Here is a 23,562-nt window from a genome sequence, read left to right as displayed (position 1 = left end):
CAGGGAAGGGCCTGGAGTGGGACTTTCTCTCCTGGCAGGAGTCTGTCCTTGCCGCAGCCCAGCAGCCCCAGCACTGGGCCATCTCTTCCCCACAAGAAACAGAAGATGGAACCCCGAATTCCACTGTGTCCATCATGACCCCCAGTCACCTCACTTTCTTCTCCCAGAGCAACTGCGCTGCTGCAGAGCCTCCCTCAATGCGGCTGGTGGAGCTGGGGCCCAGGCCACGCCCGACCCCCATTCTTACAGCCTCCATGACCTCAGACCCCCTCCCCTCCTTCCTCCTCAGTCCTCCTGACACTTTGCCCATTGAAGATGCCACTGTCCAATGATTAATCATAGTTGGCGACCCAGGAAATCTGAACGTGGGCAGGCAGGCGGATGGTGTTGGCACTGAGCACATAAAGCCCAAGCCCAAGCCCAATGTGTGCGTTGTGGCCAAGGGGCCCACAGGTGCCAACCCCCTTCCCAGGGGGTCCTCATCTGCTTCTCTCCTTAGGAGAGGGGCCGGCCCACTCTCCTGCCTGGCCACATGGCCTGAGATTGCTCAGTCCCTTCTTGCAGCCAAGGAGAGATGGTGGAGAGTCCTGAGCCCTGAACTCATCAACCCAGTGCCTGTTTTTCTCATGCTTCCCAGGGAAAGTGCTTGAAACAGGGGTTCAGGGCCCGCCCCCCCCCCCCCCCACCACTACCTCCCCCCTAGCATCCAAGGAGGATGTGATGAAAAGTCCGGTATCTTCCATGGTCCTCATTCCCCAAAGCGCCCTGTGCCGAAGTCTGGTGTCCCAAAGTCCCAAAAGAAATGGCCAAGAGAAGGGCGCTGTGTGAGGGCCAGTATCTGCAGGCACACGCTGAGGCCTGGCTACCAGGCGGGGTTCCTGCCATCACACTGATTACTAATCAGTCATGGTACGGGGAGAGCCTTTCGGCCCCCTGACTCGGGCAGGTGCAGACCCACCCTGCTGTCCTGCCCACACTCTGGGGGGAAAAGGCCACAGGATGCAGGGGTTCTCTCAGACCACTGTCTCCTCAGGCTTCACAGACCTGGTGGGAGGTTGAAAGTAAACTAAAGATGTGGTCACTTGGGGTCTTTCCAGGAGGTTAAAGCAGGGCTTCCCTCTGCAGAGCACAGCGTCACTGCCTGGGGCATCTAAAGAGCCCAGTAGTGAGCCTCACCCTGGAACCTGACGATGAGTGTGGGCAGCCCCAGACCCCCCTACCCCCCCCCCCCCCGCCCTGTGGCTGCAGGTGCACCAGATGCAAACTCGAGTTCAAGAGCTTCTGGTCTGCAGACAGGTCCTCAGGACTGGGGGTCCACTGGGCGCTGTGTAAAGCGCTTCTGCCCAGCAACGCAGTGTCCTCGGTTGCTCTTGGAGACAAGGACATGCCTGCAGGGCGCATGGCCGAGCCGGGGCTGGGCTTGGCGCCTGGCTGGCAGCCCTGATAGGTCGAGGAGGCAGATGGGAAGGGCAATGGGTTACTCTGTGCACTTAGGTGAGAACTGTCATATGGATGCAGGAATGGGGGCCACTGATGTGGACAAAAGTGGAAGCTGTTTTCCAAACTGGGAGCTCTGCCCTGGTCCTGATTCAGAGATGCGCCCGTGGTGCCAAGCCTGCGTTGGGCCCTCAGCCTGATGCTAGCACACTGGGATCGGAAGGGGGGAAAGAGGGAGAAGACTCCCCCTGAAAAGTGGGGTGCGGCTGCTGTGTGACTCATGGTGGCTCTGACCAGGCACCACGGGCTGCGCAGGAGCAGAGGGGATGGGCCACAGTTTGCAGTGTCCTTCGCGGGTCGGCTCAGGGTGCTGGGCCTCCGGGAGCCCCAGACTAGACTGGAAGCAGAAGGGGGAGTGGGCTGCTGAGCTGCTTCCTGCTTTACTCAGCCAGCGGGGGGCCTTTCTAGGAGGAATGCTGGCCACTGGGCGGGGAGCGGGCCCTGGGGATGGGAGCGGGGTGTGTGCAGGGAGTGATACCCTGGCACTGGGGCTCCCTGCCCACGGCCCCTGCGATGTCCTGGGCGCTTAGCTGCACAGAAAAGCCTGCAGGCTCCGTGGCACTGGAAGGAGGCCCAGCAGCCACACTCCCTCTGGGGCAGCGATCTCCATAGACACAGTGAATCATCCCGTCTGTGGTGCTGCCGAGATGGTGATGGGCAGCTCCCTCGGGCTGCCAGCATGCCCGGGCATGTGCTCCTTCTGCAGAAACCCTCCGCCCTCCTGCCCTCCCTTCCAGAACCAAAGAAGCAGCCACTGCCAAAGCCTCTTGCAGAGGAGCCAATGTGACTGCCAACTTCAGCAACTTGGCAATTGCAAAAGTGGAAGAGGGGAGGAGCCGCGAGGAGGGCGGGGCAGAGGAGGAGAGAGGCCGGGAAAGCCCGCGGTCGGGCCCAGGCCTTACCTTGGCAGCTCCGGCTGTCCCGGGAGAGCTTGTAGCCGCTGTAGCAGGCGCAGTGGAAGCTGCCTGGCTTGTTGTAGCATATTTGGTTGCATCCCCCGTTCTTCTGGCTGCATTCGTTGACATCTGGGTACACACAGGACACAGAGGGACTGGGGAGAGCCCGGAGGTGACACACATCCGCCTCGAGCACGTGGCAGTGTCTGCACGTCTCTCTCCTCTGCACCCACCCCCAGGCCACGGGCGGGAGGGCATAGGGAGCTCTCCGGTGCTGTGGGCGGTGACAGTCCAGTGCCAGCTCCGTGGCCATCTGAGTGTGCATGGGACGAGGGCAGAAGGCTGAAGTGCCCGAGGGTGGATATGGCCAGGCAGCCGCAAGGCCCAAACGCAGTCTGGCCAAGCCCCACACAGGCTGAGCTGAGCCCTCACGGACCACCTGTGGGCATGGCCTCCAGTTCTGCTCAGCGGCCCCAGGAGGAAACACCAGGAGGCCCTGAGGGGAGGCCCGGCTCTCCACCACAGTGAAGGGCCTACTGAGGTCCGGGTTCGGGGGGAGGGCGGGGTTGCAGCTTCTTTGCTGACACTGTACAACTGCAGACTCGAGGGAGAAGGAACTACTCTCGTCTCGTGTAATCACTGGGGTCTGAGGCTGAGGGGGCAGCCGCGAGGCTCCCGCGCGGGGGGGGGGAGGGGGGGGGGTCTTACTGCCTGCGGCGGCCCCGTCCTGTGCTCCAGCCCTGCTCTCGGAGAGGAACCCCTCTGCTCCTCCCCAGCTCTCTCAGGAGCTGACCGATGGCCTCTCCAGCTGGACAGCGCCCCTGTCCCAAGAGGCAAACAGGGCCTCCAGCACTGTGTTAACATTCTCACTCTGGGATGACTCTCGTGAGGGGCCGGGGATGCCCTGCCCACCCATCTTCTCCCTCTTCGCCCGGGAGCTGAGTGGAGGCCGGCCAGTGTGGGGCCTGGATCCTAGGACAGCCTGCAGGCACTTCCATGCCTCCCACTCCTGTCTCAGCCAGAATGGACCAGGATGGCCGTGTCCGCACGTGGGGCAGGGTGGTTGGGGCAGGGAGAGGAAAAGAGGGAGGGGCCCTGCAGGGAGGTCCCAATGCCCACACCTCATCCCTTATCTGGCAGCTGTGGTGGCCTTACCTTTGTCGCAGAGCCGTCCCGCCCAGCCGTCTTTGCACTGGCAGAAGAAGTTGCCCATGAGGTCTTGGCACACTTGGGTCCCCTCCTTACTGCAGGGGTTTGGAGAGCACTGGTCAGGCAGGTCTGGGATGAAAGGAAGGAGGAAACTGTCCTGAGCTGCTCCCGGCCAGCTGAGGGGGGCGGGGGGAGCAGTCATGGTGGGCAGGAGCACAGCCTCTTGTGGGACCCTGGGACACACTGGCCTCTGGCAGGAGCACTCTGAGGCAGGGCCTGGGCACCAGTGTCCTCTCCACTGGCCCAGGCCGGCCACATAGAACCCCACCTCTGGGCAGAACTAGGGTCACAGAACAGGCTGGCCAGGCCCCTGGCTGGTTCCAGGAGGGAGTGGCCACCCCCACACAGGGCCAGGGTGTTGGGGTCTTGGCCCCGCAGGGAGCAAGGGAGGAGGGAGTGAGCCTGGCTTAGCCCCATGAGCTCGGACCTCCCAGGGAGCAGGTCAACAGAGCCCTGGCTGACCCAAGGGCCCTCCAGGCAGATGTCCATAGTGGACATCTCCACCCTCTCAGGCCAGGCCCCCTGCCCACTCACACCATGAGCCCATCCACCTTTGCCAACATTCTCTCCACTGGGCTTGGCCTCTGTGGGAGCCCCACCCCATTTCCCCTAGAAATCTGCCTGCCCAGGATGGGGACTGCCCCAGGCCCAGGCTGCACTGCCTGCTCCCACAGTGCCCCGGGGTGGCAGTGCCCAGGCCGACGTGCCCAACCCACTCGCTTGGGAAGCCCTCTGCCTGGGATAATAGCATGTCAATCACCAGCATCATTTCCGCCTGTTTTAGGGACCACGGCTAAGAGACTGTCCCAGTGGGGTGCCTCCCGAGGGCTCTCCATGCGAGGAGGAGCTTCTCGCGAACACGGCTGAAGCTCCCACGACCTAGGCCGGCCGGGCACTTACCCCGTCCGTGTGGCGATTACACGCTCCCACGCTCAAGCAGCGGAGATCAGAGACCTGGGGAAGCTATGACTGCACCCAGAGCTCCAGGAATCCTCCCATGAGGCTCCTGGCCACACCAAGGTGGGCCTGGCCGGGAGAGACAAGTCTTTCTGGCCCTTTCTCTGCCATCGGCACTCAGTCAGGACACCGTGGAGAGGCCGGACTCCACTGGCCTGAGGAAGGCTCATGCCTACAGACAACACGATGGCTGGGCCGTTTCTGGAGGTGGAGGAGCCCAGAGCTGGCCAGGCACAGCTGGTGGGGGAACACAGGCAGGTCCTGGGAACAGCAGGCCCTGCATCCACCGCTGCTCACCTGCTGAGGTTTCCCAGTGACTCTCCTCGAGTGCAGGTGTGTCCTGACTCAGCCCAGCCCAAGCTGTGTCCACACTGGCCTCCGCAGCATGTCTCATCCAGCTCAGACAGAAAGCGCCACGTGACCGTCTGCTCCTGAAAGGCCCTTTCTCTTCCCTCATTTAAAGCTGCTTTTGCCTTTGCTCCTCGCAGAATCTACTGACTGTCTTTCCCTCATGAGTCTACAGACATCAAACATCTCCCGGTGACTCTCTGCTGTTTTCCTACTTCTCTCTCCTCCAGTTCTTATCCAGGCCCCGAACAGCATGGGGTTCATGGCCGAAGCTGTCTCGTTCAGTCAGATGGGCAAGGCACCCAGACTGCCCTCCGGAAACTCGTCAGTGCCCCCGGTGAGTGGGTTTTAGCTGCATTGACAACCGAAAGCAAAATCGGCTTCTCGGTTTTGTTTTTAGTTAAGGGCAGCTGGGTACATTTCCTCAGCAGCCCTGGAGATGTGGTCACCCAGGCCAATTGACTGTCACAACCTCCAGGCCCAGGCAGGTGGCACACCAGGCAGCAGCAGGGCAGGTGACACCAAGGGCGTGCCACCCAGGTACGGCTCAGACCAGCTACACTGACACCCTCTCTGACACTCAGAACCCACTGTCATTCACACCATGTCACTTGTGTGGTTTCCAAGGGCCACACACCCATCGACAGCACGTGAATCAGGTATTATCACCTTTTTAATGTACAAAGTGAATAGCTCAGCTTAGGTAATGTGGCAGGTGAGTAGAGGATCATCTGACCCCCGGGGACCTAGGATTCAATGGTTCTTCAGCTTTTCCTTTCTGCCCCCACCCCGTCCAGACCTGCAGACACCACGCATTCCACTGCCTGGCCCCTGGGAACAGGCCAAGCTGAAAGCACCAGGTGTCACGTACGGTTGATCACTTCGTTCTTAAAATGACTGATGTTTCCAGCTCGACTCCAAATTTGGGGACAGCGTTCCCACCGCAGGGCTTGCTCTTGTCACCACAATGAGTCCTGGTAGACCTGCTCCCCTGCCACCAGCACAGGATGGCAGTGGTCTCTGCGTTCCTCGCGGGACCCGGCGTGGGCCCCCATCGCTGTGCTTTATGTTCTCGGCTGCCCACGCGGTCTGTGCACCCGATCCTCGGGGAATCTGCATAACCTTGTCTACAAACTGGAACCCAAGTCTCTCATTGTGTTTTTCTTGTGATCTCCCCATGGCACACCTCAAAGTGGGCTTGTATGCATGGTCACAACCAACACAAAACACTTGCGAGTGTAGACTGATCATGCCTCCCAGTATTTGTGAGGCACTGCACAGTTGTTTTTGGCAGGGAGCTGTAATGCCTTCTCCCAGTAAGCAAGTAGGAACTGGGTCCGGCGATCACAGGAATTTGGTCATGGAATACTGGGTCACCCACAGCTGCCTCAGATCCTCCCGAGGTCAGCCCTGAGGTTCCACATGCTGCATGGATGCCTTCCCAGGCTGCTGCACTCGCTGTAAAGAGGGTTATACTCTGGGGGCAGAAAGGACTAGACTGTGAGGTCAAGTCTAGCCCCAGGACTAGGGAGTTGAAGGGACAGGTCTGCTTTCCTGACTTCGTCCTGACAGGAAGGGGCTCTGATGGCAGAAGGGTCAGAGACTGGAGGTAGGCGACATACCGGCCTGGCCAACACCTGAGCCCAGGTGGAGCAGCTGGTTCACCTGACACCTCCCACAACACTCAATCCAAAGCCCAGATGGGCCCCCACAGGAGAAAAGGGTCAAGGAGGTGGTATGGGTCTCCACTTGACATATTGGTTAAAGATTTAAAGTTAAAGGTACACACATGTACCTTTGACGTGAAGAGCTGGTTAACTTTGTCTAGAATTTGCCTAAAATGCCTAAACCCTCCTTAAAAAACAACTCACACAGTCCCCAGGGTTGAAAGGCCAACACCAACTTCTACTGGGGTGGGGTTTTCTGAGAGATTCCTACGCAACACCCATCCCAGAAGAAAATCCCTCAGAGCCCCTTCCTGCCAAGATATGTCCCTTCATCTCTCTAGTCTTTGGGCTAGACTTGACCTCACCCTCCCCATCCTTTCTGCCCCCAGAGTATAACTCTTGTTACAGCGAGTGCAGCAGCCTGGAAAGGCATCCATGCAGCCTGTGGGACCTCAGGGCTGACCTCGGGTGGATCTGAGGCAGCTGTGGGTGACCCACTACTCCATGACTAAATTCCTCTGATCGCTGGACCCAGTTTCTACTTGCTTACCGGTAGAAGGCATTACGGTTCCCTGCCCTCGCCAAAAAATGTGCAGTGAAGGAAGGAAATAATAACAATCAGAGCAGAAATAAAATCTAGCAAAAACAATATAAAAGACCAATAAAACCAAGAACTGTTTCTTTGAAAAGATAAACAAGATTGACAAACCTTTAACGGTTAACCAGACCCATCAAGAAGAGACAGAACCCAAATAAAATCAGAAATGAACGAGGAGAAGTAACAACTGACGCCAAAGAAATACAAAGGATTGCAAGAAAATATTACCAACAACTGTATGCCAACAAATTGGACAATCTGGAAGAAATGAATAAATTCCTAGAAATATCCAATCTTCCAAAACTGAATCAGGAAGATTCAGAGAATCTGAATAGATTGCAACTAGTGAAATTGAAGCAGTAATAAAAAATAAAAAAACTCCCCCAAAACAAAAGTCCTGGACCAGATGGCTTCACAGGTGAATTTTACCAAACATTCAAAGAACTAAAACGTATCCTTCTCAAACTATTATAAAAAATTAAGATTGCCGAAACCGGTTTGGCTCAGTGGATAGAGCGTCGGCCTGCGGACTGAAAGGTCCCAGGTTCGATTCTGGTCAAGGGCATGTACCTGGGTTGTGGGCACATCCCCAGTAGGAGATGTGCAGGAGGCGGCTGATCGATGTTTCTCTCCCATCGATGTTTCTAACTCTCTATCTCTCTCTCCCTTCCTCTCTGTAAAAAATCAATAAAATATATTTTAAAAAAAATTAAGAAGAAGGAAGACTCCCAAGCTCATTTTACAAGACTAGAATTATCCCATTTCCAAAACCAAATAAAGACACTACAAGAAAGAAAATTATAGGCCAATCTGCTGAACATATATGCTAAAATCCTCAACAAAATATTTGCAAACCAGATTCAGCAATACATTAAAAAGATCCTATACCATGATCAAGTAGGATTTATTCTGGGGATGCAAGGATGGTACAATATCCATATATCAATAAAAGTGATACACCACATAAAATGAAAGATAAAAAGCAAATTATCATATTAATAGATGCAGACCACGCATTTGATAAAATCCAGCACCCATTTTTGGTAAAAACACTAAAAAAATGGGAAGAGATGGAACATACTTCAACATAATAAAAGCAATATATGACAAACCCACAGCCAACATCATACTCAATGGGCAAACACTACAAGTGCTTCTCTTAAGATTGGTAACAAGACAGGAATGTCTGCTTTCACTACGCTTATTCAACATCATAGTAGAAGTCCTAACCACAGCAATCAGACAAGAAGAAGAAGAAAAAAAGGGGATTGAAACTAGAAAGGAAGAAGTAAAACTTTCATTTTTGCAGATGACATGATACAGTATATAGAGAGCCCTAAAGATTCCACCAAAAAATGACTAGAACTGACAAATGAATTCAATAAAGTAGTAGGATACAAATTAAATATCCAGAAACCTGTTGCATGTTTATACACCAACTAGAGGCCTGGTGCATGAAATGCATGCATTGGGGGAGGGGTGTCCCTCAGCCCAGCCTGCACCCACTCCAATCTGGGACCCCTCGGGGGATGTCTGACTGTTGGTTTAGGTCTGATCCCACAGGTCAACCCTCTCACAATCTGGGACTGCTGGCTCCCAACCGCTCACCTGCCTGCCTGCCTGATTGCCCCTAACCGCTTCTGCCTGCCAGCCTGATCACCCCCTAACCACTCCTCTGCCAGCCTGATCGATGCCTAACTGCTCCCCTGCCAGCCCAATTGCCCCCAACTGCCCTCCCCTGTCAGCCTGGTCCCCCCAACTGCCCTCTCTCCCCTGTAGGCTCAGTTTCCCCCAACTGCCCTCCCCTGCTGGCCTGATCACCCACAATTACCCTCCCCTGCCAGCCATCTTGTGGCATCCATCTTTGACCACATGGGCAGCCATCTTGTGCGAGGGCATGATGGTCAATTTGCATATTACCTCTTTATTATATAGGATAATAAACTATCAGAAAAGGAAACTAGGAAAACAATCCTATTCACAATTGTTTCAAAACAGACAAAATACCTAGGAATATATTTAACCAAGGATGTAAAAGACCTATACTCAGAAAATTATAAGACACTGAAGAAAGAAAGGTAAGAAGATATAAGTAAGTGGAAGCCTATACCATGTTCATGGATAGGAATAATTAACATCATTAAAATGTCCATATAATCCAAACCAATCTGTAGATTTAACACAACCCCTATCAAAATATCAATGGTATACTTCACAGATCTAGAACAAATATTCCAAAAATTTATATGGAATCACAAAAGATCCAGAATAACCACAGCAATCTTGAGGAAGAAGAACAAAGTTGGAGGAATTATGATACCTGATATCAAACTATACTACATGGACAGAGAAATCAAAACATCATGGCAATGGCATAAAAACAGACATATAGAAAAATGGAACAGAAATAAACCTATGCCTTTATAGTCAATTAATATTTGACAAAGGAAGCAAGTAATGGGATAAAGGTAGTCTATTCAATAAATGATGTTGGAAAAATTGAACAGATACATGCACCCCGCCCCACCCCCCCCCCCCACGCAAATAACCAGACCACCTTCTTACACCATACACAAGAATAAACTCAAAATTGATTAAAGATGTAAACGTTAGACTCAAAGCCATAGAAATCAAAGAAGAAATGGGACTACATCAACCTAGAAAGTTTTTGCACAGCAAAGGAAACCATCAACAAAATAAAAAGACAACCCACTGAATAGGAGCACATATTTGCCAATGATAAATCTGATATGCGGTTAACATCCAAAATTTATAAAGAACTTACAAAATTCAACACCAAAAAAACAAACAATCCAATTAAGAAATGGGCAAAGAAAAAAGAAAGAAAGGGGCAAAGAACTTGAATACACACTTCTCCAAAGAGGACACACAGAAGGCTAACAGACATATGAAAAGATGCTCAACATCAGTAATCATCAGAGAAATGCAAATGAAAACCACAATGAGATATCACCTCACGCCTGTCTGAATGGCTATCATCAATAAATCAGCAAACAACAAGTGTCGGAGAGGATGTGGAGAAAAGGAAACCCTCACGCACTGTTGGTGGGAATGAAGACTGGTGCAGCCACTATGAAAAGCAGTATGGAGTTCCCTCAAAAAATTAAAAATGGAACTGCCTTATGGCCTAGTGATTCCACTTCTGGGAATATATCTGAAGAAACCCAAGACACTAATTTGAAAAAACATATACACGCCTATGTTCATTGCAGTGTTATTTACAGTAGCCAAGGGCTGGAAGCAGCCCAAATGCCCCTCAGGAGATGAGTGAATACTACTCAGCCGTAAAAAAGGAAACTTTTATGTTTTGTGACTGCATGGATATTATGCTAAGTGAAATAAGCCAGTCAGAGAAAAACAAGTACCATATGATTTCACTTACTTGTGGAATATAGTGAACAAAATTAATTAACAAAGTAAACCAGACTCATAGACACAGAGAACTGACTGATAGCTATCAGAGGTGAGGGGGGCAGGGGGGCTGGGTGGAAAAGGTGAAGGGGTTAAGCAAAAGAAACAACAGCTCATAGACAGAGACAACAGTATGGCAATTACTAGAGGGAAAGGGGGTGGAAGAAGGTAGAAGAACGTATAGGGGGATTAATAGTGACGGAAGGAGGCTTGACTTGGGGTGGTGAACATGCCATACGATCTACAGATGATATATTATAGAATTATACACCTGAAACCTGTATTACTTTATTAACCAATGCCACCTCCATAAATCCAATAAAAAAACAAAAACAAAGTTTATCCCCAGGTCAAAAGGAAGGAGGAATGAGCATCTGAGAGCCTGACTGACACTCAGCAGGTGCCCAGCACACCTCTTTGGAATTGAGACAAACCTCTGCAGGCCCAAATGCATCCACTAAGTCCCCATCCCTGACGCCCCTCCCCCTCCCCCCAGCAAGCCTGCAGAGGGTTTCTGAGTTGACAGGTGGTCTGTGCCCTGACGTCAGGCCTCTGAATGGAAGGAGCTGTTTAGGAGATAATGGGCTTATCTTGGCCTTGAGACGGCTGTGTTGAAGGAGAGGGAGGAAGGAGCTCCTTTGTTGCTGTGGCCTGGAATGTGAAACGTCTGCTGACACCCAACAGGACCGCTTTCTCAGGTGCTTTTTACTCCCCCCAGACTGGAAGGTAATGACAAGCTATAGCCTGGACAGCATGCTTCCACGGGGAGGCCCACTGTTCTGACCGAAGAGAAAGGGCAAAGGGATCCTCCCTCACGAGGAGAATCAGGCCTGGATCTCCTCCAGCCCGGCCTGGGCAAAGCAGAGAAACCCAGGCCTCAGAAACCGACCGCAGGCCCTCCCGCTGGAGGCACACCAACGTGCTGAGGGAATCTGTGAGCAGGGAAGGCGGAACTGTCAGTGGGAAAGTCTGCCCCAGGCCTGGGGCTGGTCTGGGATGAACACTTTGAGGCCATTTGCTTTAATTTTAACAATAATTGATAATCAAAGCACTCAGCCATAAACTGCCCGTCATCACCAGATAGGACTATTTTTAGGAAGAAACAGATGAAAATTATCTATAATAATAAAAGCATAATATGCTAATTGGACCAGACGTCCTTCTGTATGTCCTTCTGGACAACCTTCCTGACAAAGCCAGGGCTTCGAGGGAAGCCTGGGTCCCGGGTGCCAGAGGGAAGCCAGTGCTGGCAGCCGGGGGAAGGAAGGCCTACTCTTGCACAAATTTTGTGCATCAGGCCTCTAGTACTGTTATAATAACCTGGTTATTATTTAACAAGAAAGGAGCAAAGGGGAGACTACATAATATAGGCATGCTATTTATACAGCTTTGCCAGGAAGCTGTAGTTAACATTCTCCAAGTCTGCTCCCTGTAGATCGTTGGAGGGACTAGACAATAGATGCATGTCCTGTAAGGTCTGGGTGACATGGGAAGATGCTTACCTGTCAGTCACACCTGGGAGCGAGTCAGTGGTCAGAACAGGCATGATGTATTCTATAATACAACATCTGCTTATGTATGGTATGTTCATCACTGCAAGGGCGTGAAATCTGAGAAACTTAACTCCAGAGCAAAGGAAGTTCCCTCTTTTCTCTCTTGGGACTCCTATTTCAGGGGGCGTGCTCCCCTACGTCACCCATGTCGCTCACAGCCACGTAGGACCCACACAGTGGATTATAGACAGCAATTAACCTGATGCGACGTCGGACTCAGCTCCACCGTGGAACGGAAACTCTGGACACTGGCTTTGCTTTTGGCTCTGCTAGAGCCCCAGCTACACCTTTTCCAGGACTGGATTAAGGGACCTGAGACTTTGCAAACTGAGGGATGTAACTCTATGCAAATAAAAACCACTCATTCTCCCCTGCAAGTCTTAGAAAATTCCTTTTCTCAATATATCACAAGCACCCCATTCCCCACTAGTGACGGAGAAATTCTACCCGCTCAATCCTCCAGCAATAAAAACAGTGCAAAGTTGCCTGAATTGACCCCATGTGCACTCATGCCTAGAAGGCACATCTTCGGGGCCCACAAGACAGGGTGTGCGTATTTCCCTGAATGACACCCCAACTCCCTGCAGTCTTTACAGCATCCCTCCGTAAGGACAGCCGGTGCATTTGTGCGGGACCTCAGGCTGCAGAGACTCCTGTCACGCCAGGAGCCATCGGAGAAGCCCAGTGCCCTGGCCCAGTGCCCGAGGAGGAGGTACTGGGTCCACAGGGAGGGAAGGAGTGAGAGGCTTGCTCAGTTGGGACGAGCTGGCCAGAGAGACCAGGCATGGAGGCAGCTTCCTAAGTTTCTAGGAACTGCATTTAAAACATCTGGCATAAGCAGCAGCTGCACGAGATTTCCCCTGTAAGCATCAGTTCAGGAAACAGCGCTGAGATTCTCCCTCCTTCCTCATTTCCCAGGCTGCCCGCCACCCAGGAGGAAAGTCTCAATCCCATTAAGAAATCATCTTTGTTGTTCAAACAATTTAAGTCACTTTAATGCCATGAAATCTCTCACATAGGAACAACGTAGCCCGGGACTGTGGTGGCCCTTCTCTGAGCCAAACCCCAGCGCTTTTACATAAATGGTGCTGGACCAAGGGGGCTGCTATCTGGGAAAATATGAACACACCCAGACCGCTCCCTCCTCGGGAGAAATTCCAGGCGGATCCTACAGTTAAACATAAAACTTAGATAACTTTTGTTATAACCTCAAAAAACGGGCAATTTAAAACCCAGGAACTAAAACAGCCTAATGAATTTGAGTACATTATTATAAAATAAGAAATTGGCTTAACAAATGGACAGAAAAGTGCTAACTAAAAACAGCAAGCCAAAATGACACGAAGCTGACCTGCTCCCACATCTGCCTCAGGCCCCAGTGAGGTCGTGGATGACCCCGGGGAGGCTGATGTCATGGCCTGACCCTGAGGGGAGGGGCTTGCTCCACGTCTCCCTCCAGGCACGGCCATGGGTTGTGGCCCCTCTGCGTTAACAGGTGCTTCTCCCCAGGGGGAGAAGGGATTCTGGGTCGCACAGCCCTCCCACCCCGAGCCCCTGACAGCCAGATACTAGGAGCAGCTCAGCGTCTGGCCAGCCTTCTAGGCTATCCCGGCGATGGCAGGTCTGACACCAAGTACAGGGAGCGTCCTGCTACGTTGCGCCTGGCTGTGCTCTTCGAAGCTCAGTTTTCCTCCCCTGTGAACAGGCGCAGTGAACCTTCCAGCACCATGGGCTGTACTTTGAAACTCTCAGACCAAGGAAGGCCCTGAGTCAGGCTCAGCGGAGGTGGTTGCAAAGTTCTGAGTGGGTTAAAATTCATGCAACAAGAGTATCCTTTTCACCGTATGATAAGTTAAAATAACAATAATAAAAAGAAGCATTATGGCCCAAGTAAAAAATGTTGCTACCTTTGGTACAAATGGCAAATTTGCAGAAGTCTAATCAAGAGCTCCTATAAATTGAGAGAAATAGGTCAAGAATGTGAACAAATTGTTCACAGGAGAAATACAAGGCCTTAAACACATGAAGGTCAGCTTCGCCCATTAGTAAGAAAAACATAAACGGAAATGACTGAATAAAATATAAAATAAAGTGTCATTTTCCACCACTTATATTGGAGAAGATAAAAAAGTTTAAAAAAATACATTAGACTGTTGAAGATGTGGGGGGTGGGCGCTCCTGCTCACCCCCTGCTGAGGGGGTAATTAGGGTCAGATCTTCATCAAGAGGAAAAATAAATATAGGTTTCATTCTGCAATTCCATTCCTAGGAATTTATTCTGCAGAAATACTTAGATGTGTGAGAGGTGACAAAGGCACAAGGATGTCATTCTGGTTTGGTTTATAATAACAAGAAAACTGGAAATAGCTTACAAGTCCACCAATACACATTGGTTAAATTATGCCCCTCACCCATGGCCAATGTTGACAGCGGGCAGCTCTGTATGTACTGATACGGGAGGTATCCACCGTATCTGGTGGCAAAAGTGGGGTCAGATCGTGTGTAGGGGGAGCCACCCTCGACACTGCTCATATCATGTATTCTTAGAGCTGGTAACGTGGTGGCCTCTGGGAAAGAGAACTCCCAGGCTCACTAGGAGGCAGGGCCAGGGATGTGCCTTCTCTTTACACCCCCGGGAAAGGTTTATGTTTCGTACCCTGTGCGCTCCTTGCTGATTCAAAACCAAAACATGCTTGCTTGAACAAGACAGTTCACTGAAAAGGGAGACCTCAGGCAGGTGCGATAGCCCCTTCAGATAATGGAAATATTCAAGATCCCCCCGAAAACCACAACAAAGCTTACAGTTACCCAAACTCACGGGGCTTTGAGGAAGACAGGAAGGAGACGGACTTACTTTGAACGCATTGAACAAAGTCTGGGTTTTTTGAGTACGGAGATCCATGTTTACTAATGCACGCTGCAAGAGAGAAACGGGTGGCGTGTCACTCTTCAGGCGGGAGGCGGAACAGGCTTTAGAGACAATACCACAGCCTCTTGGGACCTCTGGGAAAGCAGACTATTCACGCTGACCTGAGTGCTCCAGTCCGCCAGCAATAACGCAGTTTAGCTTTTGTTAATACACTTGAACGAAACATTTTGGCACTGACCCATGAAAGTGCCTCCACCGAGGGGCAGACTGTGCACACTGTCCGCAGCTCCTCCAGTGGGCTCCCTCTGCTCCTGTACGGAAGGATCACTAAGAACATCCAGTAAGTTTTCTGGTCGTGGTCGGAGAGCTAAACTTCCATTTCAAATGGACCCCCTGTTTGGAAACACTGCCCTTACTGTGAAAGTCAAGCTGTCTGAGGTGCTGTATGCCAATGGTTCTCAACCTTCTGGCCCTTTACAATACAGTTCCTCATGTTGTGACCCAACCATAAAATTATTTTCGTTGCTACTTCATAACTGTAATGTTGCTACTGTTATGAATCGTAATGTAAATATCTGATATGCAGGATGGTCTTAGGCAACCCCTGTGAAAGGGTCGTTCGACTGCCAAAGGGGTCACGACCCACAGGTTGGGAACCGCTGCGTATGCAGACGGACACTGGCCGTTGCGCACGGGCATGGGGATGGGGACGGGAGGCTTGGCCTCTTGAGCACATGCATCCCGGGATGATAGGAAACTTGAAGTTGTGCAGAATGGGTGTTGAACCAATTCATCGGGTCCTTCCACAGGTCCCTGCTACTTCTCCATGCCTAAGGGGACACTGGCCCGGCAACAGATGGCCCCTAAAGGGTGGGCTCATGGGATAACTGGTCATCCTTTGCCTCAGGAAGCAAACCTCGCATACCCAGGAGCGAGGCTAGCAGAGACCAACAGAGCGCCCAGAGGCAGGCAGCTTCCCGGGTTTTTCAGGGCATCACCGGTCCATTCGGCCTGTTGCCAGATACGGATCCCAAGAAGATACCTCTAGGAGAATGTAAGGCCAGTGGAACATTTACCCACACGGACTTTACAAAATTAACAAGGAAGACCGGGAACACATTTCTCTCATTGTAAGTGATATGCATCCCAGACCATCTTAAAACGGTATTTGTTGAAGGAGCAGTTCTCAGGGGAACCCAGAGCCCTCCGGGTGGTTGGGGAGGTCAATGTCATCGTCCTGATAGGACTCAGTTGTCCTTTGCCCTTTACTCTCACTCTCCCCGCAGCGTACAGTAGAGCCACCCTCACACAATGACATCACTGCTCAGTGGCCAAGCGTGTTTGCTTGTACATTCCTGTCATTCAAATGAAATAGAAACGTTCTTTAATGTTCTCAGTTTTAATTACCAGCCACGTGAATAACAGCTCTTTGGCATCCTCAGTAATGTCAGAAATGCAGAGTCCTGAGATCAAAAAGTCTGAGAATTACTGAATCGGTCATATCCCCAAAGAATAAGCTAAACTTGGACTCAGAGCAGAAAAAAGGTTTGCAAATAATGGCATTGGATTGAGGTTAACACGGATCATTATGGTACAAAAGACACAAGTGTTTTGACCTACGTGCTCTGGATAGTTTCAAACTCTCTATAATTAAGTGATCTTCCCTCCAGGAATAACTTGGTAAATGAGGTTTTGACCCCTTGTTTCTCTGACATGTAACGACCATCCCCCAACTATGCCTTTATGACAACTAAAGGAAGCAGTGATTTAAACTTACCTAAGTATCTGGGATAAAAGTATTCCTGCGGAAAAAGAAAAAGGGCAACAGTTTACTGGCACAATATGAGGCTTCCTACACAGCACAGCCCCCCGTTGGTTCATCGAGCCTCGCCTTTCTCCCCCCGTAGATAGAAATAGACTCTCGGGGAGCAGGTGTCTGAGGAGAGCGGAGAATTTCTCCACAGATGGCTCAGTGACAGGGCCAGCAGAGCGAGCACCACCCAGAAAGCCACTTCCTGCTTGGAGGCACGAGGGAAGTGAGAGGGGACAGCCCAGGCGGCTTCTGCAGAACCGTGAACGTGGTTAGACTTTCTGTAACCAGCAACAGCGATGCCCTTTGTGGCGACTTTGAAGGCGCCACTCAAAGTATCTCAGAGGACGAGAAATAATGCAAGTAAAGGCCAGGTCTTAGACCCTTGTGGATGGAGGGGTCCTCGCAGACATGTGGAGACCTTGTGTGACTATCCACACATAGGCATTGATGTGCCTTGACTGTGTCTGTAAACCACAGTGGTGCTGGGTGAGTTATGGAGGGTATAAGCGAGGAGTCTTCTGTCCGTAAATGCAAGCTAAAGACTTCTGCACTGCATAGGGGACTGTCAAATACGAGAACCACCCGCCCTGCCTCGGCGAGCAGCAGGGACCTGCTGGGAAGCCCTGCAGGCTGTGGCTGGTTAAAGCAGCCCCACCACGTCCACTCTGATCTCCCCCTTTGGGCCAGTCATGGGACAGTTAGGCCCTAATTACCCCCCTTCATGGAACCGAGCGGCTGGCTAAGCAACGTCAGCCACTAGATCAGTGATGGCGAACCTTTTGAGCTCGGCATGTCAGCATTTTGAAAAACCCTAACTTAACTCTGGTGCCGTGTCACAGATAGAAATCTTTTGATATTTGCAACCATAGTAAAACAAAGACTTATATTTTTGATATTTATTTTATATATTTAAATGCCATTTAACAAAGAAAAATCAACCAAAAAAAATGAGTTTGCATGTCACCTCTGACACGCGTGTCATAGGTTCGCCATCACTGCACTAGATGTTGGCTGTCAACTGCATGCTGGTGACATTCCACATTTTTACACTATTTTGTTTGATTCTCACAACCACGTCCAAGGAAGGTCTTTTGTATTAACCCATTATCACAGATGAGGACACTGGAGCTCAATGGGGGTGGTGGAGTGTGACTGAGGTCATGAAGCTAGAAAGGGCTCCCAATGGCACACTGCATCCCGGAAGAGCGTGGACGGGAGCAGGTGCGTGGCATTTGAAGAGTGATAGGCAGAGGTGCCCCCAGGGCCACCCACACAGGGCGCTGCTCTTCCACAGATGTGCCAGCTTCATACACTGGTCTTGGCACAGCCTCGTCTGTCACCTTCACTCGAATGTGTGGCCAGGCCTCCCTCCTCACTGTTTGTGAAAGAGGCAGGCTGGGTGGTACCACGTGAGGGCAAAGAGAGTTCTTAGACTGGGTGGAGCTGGGAACGCTTTGCTAAGATGCACACAGATGAGATTTTAGAAAGTCATGTTCTAGTAAAGGTGTGATTTTAAAAACCAAAACTCTTGAACCCGTTAAAGGAAAAGTAATAGAGCAAGTCTGCTATTTCAGCTTGTGTGACAGTCGCAAAGATAACATTCAGTGACAAAGAGGTCAGGTTTGGAGGTCAGAGCTACGAAGTCAGGAGGGATTGCTCCTCTTTGCCAGCTTCAGAGGCCCCTGGCATGCCTGCTTTCACTTCCTTCTCTTGCTTTGGGTCAGGGATTGGCCAACTGCCGAGCACAGGAAAGGAGGCCAGGCCAGGTGCGCGCTGGTGAAACCTCTCGGACCAGAGGGTGGAGGAGGCTTGCTGCCTCCTTCATGGGGTGCAAGCAGGCCGTGATGTCTTTCTGGGTTTAGAGGGAGAACAAAGGCCGCAGAGCTTTGTCACAAACGGAAAGGTGTTGGCTCCGAAAGAAAAGACTTAGAATGAATGCAAAAAGCGTGCACTCCGGTTCCCAGAAAGGTGTATCATATTGTTCAAAATTGTGCTTAGTTTATAGTTATGAGTCGTATGCTTTAATAACGAGTTCTACTGTTGTGAAAACAACAACACATTATTAATAGAAAAACCGTGCTCATTGCTCCTCACTGAACCACACCTAATGGGAATGTGGTTACTGAAACCACAGGGTCATAAAACCTGGTGACAATTTATCCTAATTCGTGTGTTAGATTTATTTGGGGTGGGAGAGGGCTGTAAAGCATGTGCTAATTTGCCTGGTAATCTAGGAAAGAGAGAGGGTTAGCCCCGAATAAAAGCAAAGCTAACACAAATACACATAAAACGTGTTACACACTCTCCCCGGAGAAAGAGACATTCCCATTTGTCCTTCAACGTTCTGACAGAAGAGGAGGGCTATGAAAATCGTCCTCCCCTTTGTTCTGTGAATAAAGGCACCAACCACAGAACACAGAGCCGGCCCCACCTGCATCACAGGTTGGTCAGGGCGTAAACCCTGGCCGAGGGCCCAGGAGCTGCGTTGGCTCGATGAGCAGCACGCCATGGGGATCCACCGAGCAGAGGCACACCCGTCACTGACCGCGAGGTCGGCTGCAGCTCTGCAGGGCCTGTGCGGCCTACAGTCCCCAGATCCAGGCCCCCTCCTCCTCCACGGCCATCCCCTTGTGCCCGACACACAGGGTGGGGCAGGGAGAGGGGCCTGAACCAGCAGGGAGCTCGGGAGTGGATGCAGCCCACTGGAAAGCCAAGGTCTCCAAGTTCATTTTCCACAGCCAGTGTTAGGACAAAACTGAAACACGTGAAACCAAGGGGAGTTGACACATGCTCTTCTGGATGGTCAGGGCTCTGGTATGAGCAGCAGAAGCTCTTGGGCCTGTGAAAACTTTGGTCCCCTCCCTGAACCTCAGTGACCATGTTCGCTGCACTCTGCACCTGCCCACAGCACGTCCCTCTGCACTGTGCACATACGCTTCGCATGTGCTGTGGGCACCCGGCAACTGCAAGGAGGCCTGAGTGGAGCCCCCGGCTCCTCTCCAGCCATGCCTGGGCCCCCAACGATGAGGGCTGCAGCCCTCCCCTCATTGCCAGCTGCAGGTTGAAAGGTGACTGCACAGGCCCAGCGTGGGACACCAAGGAATGGAGGGGAGGGCTGGTCCCTCCACCAAGTATTGCATTAAAAGGTACAGCAGATTGTGTGAGTGTAGCTGGAAAGACTCGTGTTGAGAGGTGGGTTGTGCAAAAACTCTTAGGCACGGCTAATTACAGTGTCTATCACCAGGCTTGGAAATATTCACAGGAATTAACCTCATAAAAGAGGCCCTAACCGGCTTGGCTCAGTGGATGGAGCGTCAGCTTGCGGACTGAAGGGTCCCAGGTTCGATTCCGGTCAAGGGCATGTACCTGGGTTGCGGGCACATCCCCAGTAGGAGGTGTGCAGGAGGCAGCTGATCGATGTTTCTCTCTCATCTAACTCTCTATCCCTCTCCCTTCCTCTCTGCAAAAAAAGATCAATTATATATATATATATATATTAAAAAGAGGTTTGTTCCCAAATACCTTTTCCCCATAGCAGAGATGCCCAATTCTCCTTCCATCCTTAGTAATAGAACTTTGGGTTTATTTCAGAGCTGCACTGCACTCAGCCAGCTACACTACTTTCCCAGCTTCTCTTACAAGGAGGGGTGGCCATGTGACTAAATTCTAGCCAAGAAGATGTGAGCACAAGGTGAAACTGAGTGAAGAGAGTTGGGGGAGGGGAGCTTTGCTTCTCCACCTTCCTTGCTACAGTGCAGATGTGATGTCTGGTGCTCCAGCATCTTGGCAGGCGTGTGAGGAGGCCTTGAAGACAAAAGTCACGCACAAGTACAGGGGAGCACAAACAGGTCATGTGAGTCTGTGGGCGCTACTGAGCAGCACGACTCAGCCTTCCTCCCGCCTTTTGCACAAGAAATACACTTCTATCTCCTTGTTTACATTTTTCAAATGTATGCAGCAAAAAAATATCAGGCTAGCTGAATTTGACAGATCAGTGCCAACAGAACTGTAATCACCCGCAAAGTGAAATTATAAATCTACCAAGGGTCAAGATCTCATGAGTTCATGAGAAGGTCTGGAAGCCACCCAGTGCAGAGGCATTGACAAGTCAGGGTGTAGGCCAATTAACAATAAAAGAAGGAGACATCTGTGAGTGTCATAGAATGGCTGCTTCCAAGAGAATAACCTGATGATTAAGAATATGGACAAAGCCATCACACATTTTTTTGTTGTTGTTTGCAAAAATATCTCCATTTATGGTCAGAAGAAACATTCTAAAAATCAGGGTTTTCGGAAAAATCGTGCCTGGCTCCCTCCCCAAATTCTTACTTCCGTCTTCCTTTGTACTAAAAATTTAGTGCCTAATTGCATTTAGACTCTGACTTTTATAGAGTATGAGATGGACCAGATTTGTTTCTATATTTTACAGTTTCATTTCCCAAGACTGATTTGTATACTTACTGTGTAATGTGATGTGTTTTAACTGGAGTCACTTTCAAAGACCTCTCTTCCTGTACTCATGGGCTCTCCTGGCAAAGGCCTCTCTGGCTTTTCACAGCGCTGGCTGATCATCAACAGCTTTGCTCAGCAAACTCCTTGGTTCTCAAGGCCAAACGCAGCAATGTCACTCACTGAGTGAGGAAGATGTGCTGACAGGAAGGAGCAGGAAGCAGCTAGCCCTTGTGGGATTTGGGCGTGGTGGTGGGCCCTGCCTGCTAGGCCAGCCACCTTCTTACTGGGGAAACGAGATTCACAGCGGCGAACCAACGGAACTTTATTCAAATTATGTCTATACTATCCTCATAGTGGAAGAAGGCAGAGAGAGAACCAGAAATGGCAGCTATGGAGGCGGAGGAGGGGCTGCCAGCCAGGGCATGTGGCCGCTCTAGACACTGAAAGGTGAGTGAGGATGGATTGTCCCCAGGGACCTCTAGAAGGAAGCAGCCGTGGGACACCCTGGTTTTAGCCCCGGGGACCCATCCCGACTTCGGACCTCCAGAGCTGTGAGTTTATGCTGATTGGCCACAGCCCCAGCGAGGAAGCAGCTGTACTCCCTTTGCTTATGTCATCCTCACCGAGTCGCATAAGGCGGCCGCTCCGGTCTCCAGCGACAGGTGGCCGCTGGAACTTGGAGAGCTCCAGCCGTTGCCCTGGCTGCACAGCCCCTGGGCTGAGATTTGAGCGCTGTCCATCTGCCAGAATCAAAGACCACACCCCGAGGGCCCCAAGCAGGGTGCCTGCGGGTAGAATATACACAGCCAGGAGCGTGGCTGGAGCAGAGAAACAGGGAGGGGAATCCGTCTGTTTTGGACACGGAAGAGGCCTGGTGATCTCGGGTGCTGGAGAGGGCGCGCTGCCTTGACAGGCCCGGTGAGAGGTTTGGGCTTGATCCCAAAACGTTCAGGGGAGCGGCTGTGCCCGGTTGTTTGAGGGTGTGAATGGGCGCAGACAGGCCAGTTGCTGGGGGGCCGGGGGGGCGGGGCTTTACAGACGGGATGGAATGTCAGCCTGTCCACCATGGCTGAGGGCGGTCAGGGAGGCGATGAGCAGGAGACATGCCCTGGGAGGAGGCTGCTGGTTACAGGCAGTGGTGGGAGGGGATGGAGAGCAGAGGGGACGTGGGACTTCTACCCAAGGCCCGAGAGGCTGAGCAGCATGGACCAAAATGGGGGAGGAGGAACGAAGCCAGTGTGAGGGAGGAAGAGAGAGATGAGAAGCGGAAAAGAGGAGAGTGTGGTGGGAAGCACCGTTGGCACCCACCCACAGTTTACAGGTTTAACGTGGCGGGAGGAGAGCCCATGACCACCTCCCCTCCTCCTTCCCCCCTTGGATGGCACGGTTCTCCCTGCTTTAGGGAAACCTGCCTTTCGGGCAGGTACTAAGGAATACACAGCCACATCACCAATGCAAAATTGCACTTCTCTTTTTACGTTTCTTTGGGAAAAACAAAATGATGCATTTTCCCATCATGTAAACTAGAAGGAAATACTTACCAGAGTCCAGGATTAACAACTTAGTAGTTTAAAGCAATCCTTGGGGCAAAGGTATTTTTCTCTAGAAGCCACTATCTAGCCGGTTGTATAGACAATTCTTTGGACCCACCCTCTGAAGGTCTCTATCACTTCAGCATTTGCATGTTAAACTTGGAGTTGGGGGACCTGAGTTTCTATCTGAGTCCTCCCACTAACTTGACAAGTCCTGAGCTAACTTGGACAAGTCCCTTAATAGATTCTTGGGCCCCAGTTTCACGGGAGTGCTTAAAACGAGATGATGCCCAAGACTCTCATCTGCCATAAACATTATTGCAAAATTCTTGTTTGTGCCTAGCTTATGGAAGGGAAATTTCCGAGCACCTGGGTGCCTCTCTGGGTCCATGCTAAATCACAGCGTGCATGTGGTAAGCGTGATGTGGACAAGGATAACTCGGAGAATGCATCTGGTGATTACGGCTGTAGCAAGCACGCAGGAAACAGATTCCTACATCAGAAACGGTGGGCTTGCCTTTGAAGTTGAGGCGTTTGCTATCCCATGAGGCAGGAAGGAAGCACAAACCCACATGCCTATGTCAGCCCCTGGACAACTGCCAACAGGACCCTCCTAAGCAGCCTTCCATTCCTTTCTGAAGCGTCGTGCTAAAGAAATGAGTGTCCACAGCCGAGGGTTCCAGGCAGGCTGCACCTGCAGCCGCCAGTCACGCAGCCATTCCAGGCAGATGGCCCCAGC

General features: G+C 51.3%; 1 protein-coding gene across 1 annotated transcript in view; it reads right to left on the bottom strand.

Moving 5' to 3' along the window:
• GAS6 (growth arrest specific 6) overlaps positions 1-23,562 on the bottom strand; it is a 47,368-nt gene that overhangs the window by 16,540 nt on the left and 7,266 nt on the right. Inside the window, exons 3-6 of the mRNA XM_081084956.1 lie at positions 16,804-16,828; positions 15,012-15,074; positions 3,549-3,671; positions 2,400-2,522 (exon numbers count right to left, since the gene is read on the bottom strand). Of these exons, the coding sequence (XP_080941082.1) occupies positions 2,400-2,522; positions 3,549-3,671; positions 15,012-15,074; positions 16,804-16,828 (334 nt within the window). The remainder of the gene's footprint in view (positions 1-2,399; positions 2,523-3,548; positions 3,672-15,011; positions 15,075-16,803; positions 16,829-23,562) is intronic.

This window comes from Myotis nattereri, assembly GCF_964212035.1.
Source record: "Myotis nattereri genome assembly, chromosome: 2".
Taxonomy (NCBI): domain Eukaryota; kingdom Metazoa; phylum Chordata; class Mammalia; order Chiroptera; family Vespertilionidae; genus Myotis; species Myotis nattereri.
Note: the sequence above shows the minus strand (reverse complement) of the source record. Positions and strands in the feature narration are given on the sequence as shown.